Consider the following 9867-nt stretch of genomic DNA (forward strand, 5'->3'; position numbering starts at 1 on the left):
ATTGTATGTGTGTGTTTTTCTCAACTGATATTGCTGGGCTCTGGGCTGGCTCGGTTTGGCTCTCCGGTTCTATTGAAAAAGGGAAATAGCCCAGCAAACCTGTCACTGGGCCCCCATGGGTCCCTTTGTTATCAAAAAGCCCACAAGCCAATTTTATTTTTATACTAGGTAAACCGACATCTCCACTCCACACATCGTCTTGTAATAATAATAAACTTATAAACACAAACAAGCAAAGCAAAGCACATTGGTCGCGTCGCATTCGTTGCTGGGCCAGCAGCGATCAACCAACCATAAAACACACGCTCTGCCCTGCCCCTGCGTGCCTTGCGCCGGTGGACAGACAGGAAAGATGCATGGTGGCCTTACGCCGGTTGGGTTTGGGTCCCTCTCTTTCTGCCGGCCCGCGTCCCTGGCGGCACGCCGCGTGCCCCCCTACGCCCGGCAGCCGGGTTGGCTTTTGGCGAACCAGAGGAAATTCCTGCTCGTTCACCATTTTCTCCCCCCTCGAACGCATCGAGTAGCAAATGATTAGATAGAAATTTCTCGCTTTAACCAACCATGATCCATCGTAGTTATAACAATCCAATATATATTTAATCCAGACATTGGCCCATGCATATAGGTATCTTAAAATATTATCCACAAATTTAAACACTACATCATCTAACGTGTCCAACTGTAAAACCTTGGATCATGTATTTTAAGAAATAAATTATATATATATATATATATATATATATATATATAATGTTGAGAGTTATGTAGAAACAAGGATAAGGGAGTAGTATAAAGTATAGCATATTTGGGACACTTTACAGTGTGACCTGTATTTTCGAATAAAAGAAAATTTGTAAAATAGAACATTGTTAGTGTTGTTTTTATAAGTTGATTTCTATATTGTGGTACTGATTTATGGTACTGTTAGAGATGATGCTATTAGTAATTTGCAGTCTCCATACGCCCCCCCCCTGCTGGTGCTAGGGTAGACATAATAATGAAACCGAGATGCATGGGCCATTCTCTGCACCATGCATACATGCTCCTACACTGTTATCTACTAGTACTGTTAGCTTGTCCTTCTCTCTTTGTTGTGGGAATCATACTATGCCGATCCAGCCGGCCTGATAGAGATCATCACAGCACAGGTGAGATAGCCAGCAGCTAGCTGGCGTAGACCCACATCAACACATCGCCGGCCGCCGTGTCCTATGCTGGTGTAGTGTAGCCTAGTCAGGTGACGTATTCTCTCTCCCCCCAAGGCATCGTGATCGTGTGTTCTGCTTCCCTGCAGTTAATGGGCCATGCCCATGCTTGGACGAGGCCCTGGCCTGTTTTGATCTAGTAGTAACAGTAGTTCATGGGCTGATGGGCATGGCTCTTCTGATTGTTATTCCGTTTCATTTAGCCCGCTCCGATATCTTCTCCATTTTTTTAAGGATACAGGCCCGTTTGTTGGCGGACCCTTTTCCCGTTGGGCCTTCTACGGAATCCGTGCGTTTCATTTCGTCACATAGATAATTAGTCGCCTGAAGAAGAAAAAAAAAATCAACACTAACCTCTTCCGTGAAAAACTCTTGCTCAACAACCTCACCACACATTGGTAGTATCACAAAATACACATGGTTCCCCCAAAAAAAACGTTTAGCTCGCAGCCCACACTGTCGGACATGCATGGCCCCCAACAAGCCTGAAATAGTACGATCGGTCGTGCATGACGATGGTTCATTAGTAGTTGACGGCCGAGCACTTGCGGCGGACCTCGCCCTCGTTCCCGGTGAGCACCTGCGCCTCGCCGAGGCGGCGCATGGACTTGGCGAACTGGTGGGCGAACTCCTGGGGCTTCTGGTACGCGAACGACTTGACGAACCCGGCCGTCCGGGAGTCCGCCAGCAGCGCCTGGTCCGTGTCCAGCAGCCCCTTCCCGTGCAGCAGGTTCTTGTAGTACTGGTTGTCGAACGCCGTGGGCGTCTCGCCGTCCAGCTCCACGTACGCCTCCGCCGCGTCGCCGCCGGCGCGGCACTTGCGCTGCAGGAAGTCGCCGTACTGCCGGTCCAGCGTGCGTGCCTTCCGGCGCTTGCACAGCCCCGGCCTCACGGATCCGCACGTCGCGCGCCCGATCGTGTGAGCTCCTGCATATATAGTGCATGCATGTCGTCACTGTTAGCATTAACAAGCATGTGTGTGCGTGTGTGTGTCCGCGCGCGAACGATCGATCGATCGATATATGCATTGCTCTCGCACTCACGACTCACCGGAAAGCGCGACGAGGTCTTGGATGTTGAGACCCTTCGTATCGAAGAAGGCGACGAGCTCGGTGACGCGCTGGCCGCCCATGGGGACGTCGCGGTCGGCCGCCTCGGCGCTGGAGTAGTCCTTCCTGTCCCTGCGCCCGTACTTGAGCGACCAGTAGGGCGCCCCGGCCGAGAAGGCGGCGTCGCGAGCGGCGGCGGTGAGGATGTCGGCGCAGGAGACGGTGGCGCGGCACTTGGCCTCCACCTCCTTCTTGATCCCCTCGATCAGCTCGAACCCGCGCAGCGTCCTGCTCGCCTCCGCGTACTTCTCGCTCTGCCCGGGCACGTCTACCAGGACCGACCCGTCCACGCCCTGCACCACACACCACCATGTCAATTATATTCGCCGACCACCAACGAAAGATACACACGTACGTACGTACCCCGACGGCGAAGTCGTGGAAGAAGAGGCGGATGATGCTGGCGGCGAGGGTCTCGTCGGCTTTCACGGCCTTCATCACGGCCGTCCCGACGATCTCCTCCATTTTCGGGCACGACCTCTCGTAGTACCGCTCGTCGAGGCCGTCCACGGACTTCTGGTACGGCGGCACCGTGTAGCTTCCCTCCTGGCCGCCGCCGTTCGAACCGGCTGCAGCGCCGTAACCGTTGGAACTCTCCCCCGGCGAAGCGGCGTAGCCGGTCGCGGCCACCGAGACGGCGACGAGGAGAAGGAACCCGTAGAGGGCAAGGAACGACGACGAGACACCCCGCGGCGTCCTCATCTTGCTCTGTCGATCGCCGGCCGAGGGTAGTCCTCAGGCTTCTTCTACCTCGTGATGGAGGATGGCACTGATCTGGGCTTCCATTGCGCCAGGATACTCCTTGTTTATATGTACAATGTACTACTGGTGCACCGCGGTTACCTCCCCGTACATGCAGACACGTACTCCTAGCTTACAAAGACGTGAGGAGCAACACAGCATCCATTTTGATTGACGATACATAGATGGTCTGCACGTAGGTGGTGGTGGTTGGACCGTTGGAGCAATCCAATTATATTCTTCTTTAATCGTGTTGTCGGCATTTATTTGAAAAAGAAAGTGTGTATGAGGCCATATGGCTTATGTTAGTGTTAGAGCAACATTTCTAATTGTTATTCCTTTCGTTCTTTTTTATTTGTCAAATTTTAATTTAAAAATAAATTAGCGGACGACAAATATTTAAGAACGGAGATAATACAAATTAAGATTTTAGTAAAACAAGACTTCTCGCTAGCACAAGATAGAAAACAAAAATGTCTCTAGATGTTAAAGAATGAAAAGATATCGGTTGACCATGTTTATGAAAATAACACTCTAAATGATAATTTAGAATAAAAATTAGAAAGACTATTTTGAAATGTTGTTAGAGCTTCACTTGCATGCTGCAGAAGATCACATCATGTCGGCAACTCCCAATCTCCCATGTTGGCATGTTGCTGCTAAACACAAAGTCAAATGCACATATATAGCGACATTGCAATTTTCTATTGGCTCCTGCAGTCTACAGACTCACAGCGTGCTAGCAGAATATTAATTGAGGGTACACACTGGTGCTGGTCTCAGCTGAAGAGAAAAAGGGCAAGAGAATGAAATTACTAGGGGTGGGTGCTTTGGAGGTATTTCACCGGGACTCATGAATCCAATTCAAATTTGCAGGAATGAAATGTCAATAATGTTGTCTGGGCCAAAAGACGCTCCATCTATCTGTTGGTCAAGAAAATGGATCCGACCGATTATAGCATTCGTATATCGTCATTCGTCAGTGGAACTCTACAGTGATATTAAAACATACAGGGTCAAACAAGTGGGGGAAAATGCTCCTGGCCTTTATATGAAACAAGCTGCAACAAAAGCCCTAAAACCAGCTATCAGCAAAATTCTATTCTACCAGTAGATTCATGCTTCATACTCATATTCCCCCTGAAAAAAAAGTTAGGGATATTTTCTCCGGTGAGCTCTTGAGCTCTCTCAACTAGCTCTCAAGTGCCTCGAGACTCAAAGCTAGCAAATCGTTCCATGTATCCGTTGGTCCTGGCAAACACCAATGCATGCAATCATCGTGTTTTTTCCCGCCAGTTGTTGAAGGGTGGGCATCAGCTCTGAATTCACTCATGCGAGTGATGTCCAGAACTCTGAAACTAGTCTGTTGAAGAGCCTTCACCAAGTGTTGGTTTACCAAGCGTGCTTCTACATTAGTGCTGTTATTGTCCAAAGAGAAAATTTCTTCCACCTGAATAGGTTTGCCTCAATATGTTAGTCAAAATAGATTTTCACATAAGAGCTTTGTTCCAATATGTTAATGAAATCAATTAAAGTGAGGATTAGCTTGTATGCTAGTTAGTGAATGATTATTTGGGAATGCTCTGTTTCTGTTCAAAAACTGATTGCAGAGGATAAAATATAAAACAATGCATTATTTTATTTTGTCTAATATGTTAACATGAAAAATATCAAATCCCTACAGCGCAATGTCCCATATGCAAAAAGGATAAGGGTTTCTTATTTCTTTACATTGCGATAAAAAAGATGAGGTACATGGCAGCATGCCCAACTGAGCTTAGAACTAAGTCAATAAGCCAACCATCGTGCAATTATATTATCTTCAATGAACGTTTTCTCATTCTTTATGTTGCAATTGCCATACCAGATAACACAGGAACATGACAAGGAAGTATTTCAGCACATTCCCATATCCATGCATCATATTATGCATGATGTTGGAACAAAAATTGAAGAAACAGCTTGCATGAGGATATAAAAAGTTTGCTATTTTACTAAGCATATCATGTACTTAGTATCGTATCAGTACCTCTTTTGACGACAAGGGCTGATTACATTGGCAAGATCCACCTTCATTCCAGTCACCACCTTCGAAATGTCTAGGAGATTGAGTGCGGAAGAATTTCACTGTGTTTGGTCTTGTTGCTTTGTTCGCGAAGGATATCTGATGGAAATTTTTCATTCAGAGCATGAGAAAGATAGGCCGAATGTCATTCACATAGACTGGCATAGGTAGCATTTTTTAAGAGATAGAAATGTTATAATTCCATTTAGATCAAATTCACATGGTCAAAGAAAAAATTCCCAATCAGTTGTAGAATATCCATGTCCCATGGCAGTGTACTTTTTTCACACAGGGAAATGCCAGTCCATTGCATAGTAAGAGAAAATCAGGATTCAATTACATATGAGCTTCAGGCACAGATAAAATGGTCATCAGATATCAGCAAGGGCACTCTAACTGGAACTTTTAGTAACAAGAAGAAATAAGGCTATAGACATACCATGTTTTGAAGAGCCAGATCCAGTCCAGCCGGTGGCAGTAAAGGAGGTACAATTGGCCTCCCCTTCTCAAAGAACAGCATTGGTGACCGTATTGGATCAAATTTTGAGGGTGCCCACCACCTAAGTACAACAAAGCAAATGAGGTCAGAGATAAAAGAATATATGCAGATTACATACAGAGCAAGAGAAATCAAATTTTCAGGAAATCAGGAGATAACAGAGGTGGTATGCTGCCCTTCATTATATATCATCATGTGTGTCACAAATTTGTCTAGTTTATCGACGAAGGCAAAAACCAACATGATAGCTGTGGCGAAAATTCAATACAACTGAAATGCCCTCAAAAGGGTAAACAATGGGCTGCGTAATGGTTAAGATTTCCGAATAACACCTCCAGGTCCCGGGTTCAATCTCCCTCGGGGCGTATTTATGGCTTGGTTAAAAAAATCCCCTCGTTGTGTCCCGCGCGCTCCCAGGTTACTGCACGCCACCCTCTGGCTAGACCGTTGCAGAGTGGGCGGTGACGGCCCGCTAGTGATGGGAGGCCAAGGTTCAGGAATTTTCTCGGTTGAGACCTTGTTTCGGTCTCTTCTTAATATAATACCGGGAGGGCGGTCTTTCCCTCCCCGGTCGAGTTTTTAAGATAAACAGTGGGCTGAATCACACTTCTTCCATCAGGAACAAGTTATTTAGTAGCAATTACCAATACAGGCATAGGTTTCTGATGTATTAATGCTACAAACGTATATTGTGAACAATAAGTAGTTCAGTGCACTTTTGTCAAGTTTGAACTTTGAAGAGAAACGATGGAGCTACAATACTTCGTTTGTATAATAACACATTTATCGATCTGTCAATTAATCGCGCCACTAACTTAAATCATACAAATGCCATTAGTTTGGTATCAAGCTGTAGAGCTACTAACTTAATGCTTATCTGTCTATGGATAGTGACATTCACGTACCAATGCCCAGTGTTGAAAATAAGAACATCATGGAAGCTACATGCCTCTACCCATGTTTGGTCAGGAATATCCACATCAACTCTGTAACCTTGCTTATATCCAAGAGATTCTAGAGGGCCTCCATTTGGATTCCTTGACCACCTACAAAATGAGTGACATGGGGTTTGATAAAAAAATGACCAATAGAAGGGCAACAGTGTCCTACCATGAAAGAAAATGTTCTGAATCAGCATTTAATTAACATAAAAAATTCGAAGGAATCAAATAGGCAAAACTTAAGAAACATTGTGACTGATAAGAGCACAGTTCTATTAACATTAATCCACTATTGCTTAAACAAGGTAGCGAGAATGGTTGACTGGGAGATAGTTCAATTTCAGTGCTTCCAAGTTACACCTAGAGTTGTAAACTGAAAGCAAGATATGCAAAGCTGAAATAAAGTTCTGGCATAAATAACAATACAAGCAGGCCATATGTTCGAGTAACCATTTTTTATGTTAATCCAAATGAAATGACACTTCTTACCTACCGTAGCGTACCAAGAGATTTGTTCTGTGGTATGCCACAGTGAGGTTATAGCGTAGGAAGGTGAAGCCACGGTCTGCCCCAGCAGGACGCCATTTGCGAACCTCACCATTGACTCCCCTGAGCATGCAGACTAATGAGGCAAACATGTTGCGGTTCAACGAATCACCCACAAATCCTGCAAAAAAGGTATAAGGACAATCGTGAGCATAGAAAGGCAAATTTCAGAGACTCTAAATATATAAGCTCGGTACAGGCAGAAAAAAAATTAGTACACTTAGTTGCCTCAGAATTTGGAAGTATGAATGAACCTTGCTTCTACCATGGGGCAATTCTAATAATCTAATTAGAAGCATGTTGCAGAATGGAAAATGGAACATGCAAACATAGCGTCACACAACAATTCTAGTAGATGGAAACTGGAAAATATGATACACCTACGCAAATTAGTTTATTGAGATGTATAAGTAACTAATAAATGCATATCAATGTTTCGAAGGTTACTCCCATCCCCAACCACACCAGCAAGCAAAGGCATTCTACATACCCGGGAACCCTAACACCCGAATCGGTTCTTTGAAAGCTACTCGACCACACCACAGCACATTGTCCCCACCAAGCCGCATCGCACGTCAAATTTCTGAGGTGTTTTTCAAAGACAGCGAAACGGGGGGTGACAAGTTACCGATACTGGTGTCCCTGTGGCGCTCCAGGAACCGGCGCGGGTCGAGGCGGGGGAGCTCGCACCCGGGCCCCGCGGGCGTCCACCGCCAGCTGAGCAAGTCGCGGGCGTTACCCTTGCCATTGGCGATGCAGTTCCATCCCTTGAAGATCTCCTTGCAGGTATGGTCGTAGCGGAGCGAGGAGCCCGCGAAGGGGTCGCGCACCCACTCGCCGGCGGAGTAGTCGCAGGCCTGAGACTGGGAGGGCGTGCGGGGCGCGGGGAGGTGTCGAGGCGAAGGCGAGGAGATGAGGTGGAGGAGCAGCAGCAGGGGCAGAAGCAGGAGGAGGGCGAGGGCGAGGACGACGAGGGCGCGCCGCCGAGGCCCCGCTGTCGGGCTCCTCGCCGGCGGTGCCATGGGAGGCGGTGGCGGGCGCGGTTGGGCGAGCGAAGCAGATCTCGGGCATTGCGCGGTGGGCCCTACACTACACAGCCCGTGCCGAGGAGCTTTGCTGGCCAAAGCCCAAACAAAAACGAGACAAGTACCGGGCCTTTACAGGCCGAGTTCGGGCCTCAACGTACTAGACATTAGTGTGGGTCAATTTCATGAGCATCTTTCTCGGAAGGAAAAAAAATTATTTTAGCTGAGTTATAACTTTATTTTTACACTTATACTTGTTAAATAGTTTCAAAATATTAAAAATGTGTAAAATAGTATGTGTAATTTTAGCGTCGTTGTACCTAATTTAAGGACTTATTTGTTTTCCACTTAATCTATGTGGATTGGATCAAATTAAAATCTCAAATAAGTTAAAATCTTTCGTTTTTATTAATCTCATCTAATTTATATAAGAGTTGGATAAAAATAACCGAACAAGACCTAACGTAGATATTCTATTACAGAGAACACACATTTTCTCCGTGTAATGGTGTTACATTGGTCGGTCTTTGTCGTTATGGAGAACGTATGTGGCGTACATTTGTACTGTATCCATACATGATACATGCAGGCTACAATAATTATATTCCCTCACGTTCTTTTTTATTTATCGCTTTTTTTGTTAAAAAACAAACTAGCCACAAATTACTACAAGCGTGACGCAAACGCGCGTGGGCAAAAAATATCGAGCGCAAGATGTTCCATCAAAGAACGACATTGCCTATCAGTTTGCCTCAGAAGGGCCTCTCAGTACGCGTTGATTCTCCGGCGACGGCTACCGCGACGGCGGGGGGACCAGCAGCCGTGCGTCATGTACCACCACCTGTGCACCATGTACCAGGCCGGACCGCGGCGTGGTCGTCGTCGTCAGTCCACCCGTGCAACCAGTAGACTGCCTCTGCAAACTTGCATGGGTTCCAAGTTCTGAAGTTCCAACTCGATCCGGCTAGTCTGGACTCTGGACCGCGACCGGTGCCGTGCCTGTGCCTATCATTCACACCCTATGTATTCACCGTACGCACGTAGTACCAACCAACCCTGTACTTGTAGCCGCTAGCTCTGTTTCGTGCCCGTGACTCGACAGCGAAGGCGTTGAAATAATTGGACATGATTGATACGTCACAAGACAAAAAAACAACACAGATAACAAATATCATGAAAACAATAATATCCTTACACTAGTTGACGATGATACAGTAGCATGACTGCATGCATGAGGTGAAACCATCTTAAAGTTCAGGCGCGCAGAGGAGTGGTGGTGGGGGGGGGGGACTGGCAGCCCTTGTCTCGTGCGTCGTCGGTCGTCGTTTCAGAGTGCCCGTGTCTCCGCCCGGCGCTGCGCGCGTTTCTTTCAGCGGCGTTGTCCGGTCCGGTCCCGCCTGCCTGCTGCATGCCGTGCTGCGTAAACATCGTTATCTTGTACTTCTAACATCCACGACTTTGCTGACACCCGACAATAAGTATTCCAAGGCTGATCATTATCATAACAGCAGAGCGAGGTCACCAGCTAGCTAGCTATAGCTTGTACACACATGCATGATTTGGTATACAAGTTTTGGCTTCGGTGTGTGCCGCGCTAGATGTTCCATCTGACCATCTGTGGTTTTGGAGCCCCAGCTCAGAGTTGTGACTTTGCATCCCCTGATCCCTGGAGTGGACTGTATGTGCATGTGGTGGTAGTCAGAGTTTCTCAAGATGCTCCTGGCCGGACGCGATCT

The 9867-nt window shown here is 46.8% G+C and overlaps 2 protein-coding genes across 2 annotated transcripts; both read right to left on the reverse strand.

The window, feature by feature from the left end:
• Positions 1-1534: 1534 nt before the first annotated feature.
• Positions 1535-3187, reverse strand: LOC103633187 (peroxidase 7). The gene is made up of 3 exons (XM_008654871.4): positions 2678-3187; positions 2256-2607; positions 1535-2132 (listed from the first exon to the last, which is right to left on the reverse strand). The coding sequence occupies exons 1-3, from the start codon at positions 3014-3016 to the stop codon at positions 1729-1731; spliced, it is 1095 nt and encodes a 364-aa protein (XP_008653093.1). The 5' UTR covers positions 3017-3187; the 3' UTR covers positions 1535-1728.
• Positions 3188-3956: 769 nt separating this feature from the next.
• Positions 3957-8223, reverse strand: LOC100216985 (putative DUF231 domain containing family protein). The gene is made up of 6 exons (NM_001143363.1): positions 7735-8223; positions 7050-7227; positions 6525-6665; positions 5560-5680; positions 5085-5219; positions 3957-4505 (listed from the first exon to the last, which is right to left on the reverse strand). The coding sequence occupies exons 1-6, from the start codon at positions 8126-8128 to the stop codon at positions 4248-4250; spliced, it is 1227 nt and encodes a 408-aa protein (NP_001136835.1). The 5' UTR covers positions 8129-8223; the 3' UTR covers positions 3957-4247.
• Positions 8224-9867: the final 1644 nt, after the last annotated feature.

Source organism: Zea mays, chromosome 7, assembly GCF_902167145.1.
Source record: "Zea mays cultivar B73 chromosome 7, Zm-B73-REFERENCE-NAM-5.0, whole genome shotgun sequence".
In the NCBI taxonomy this organism is placed as follows: domain Eukaryota; kingdom Viridiplantae; phylum Streptophyta; class Magnoliopsida; order Poales; family Poaceae; genus Zea; species Zea mays.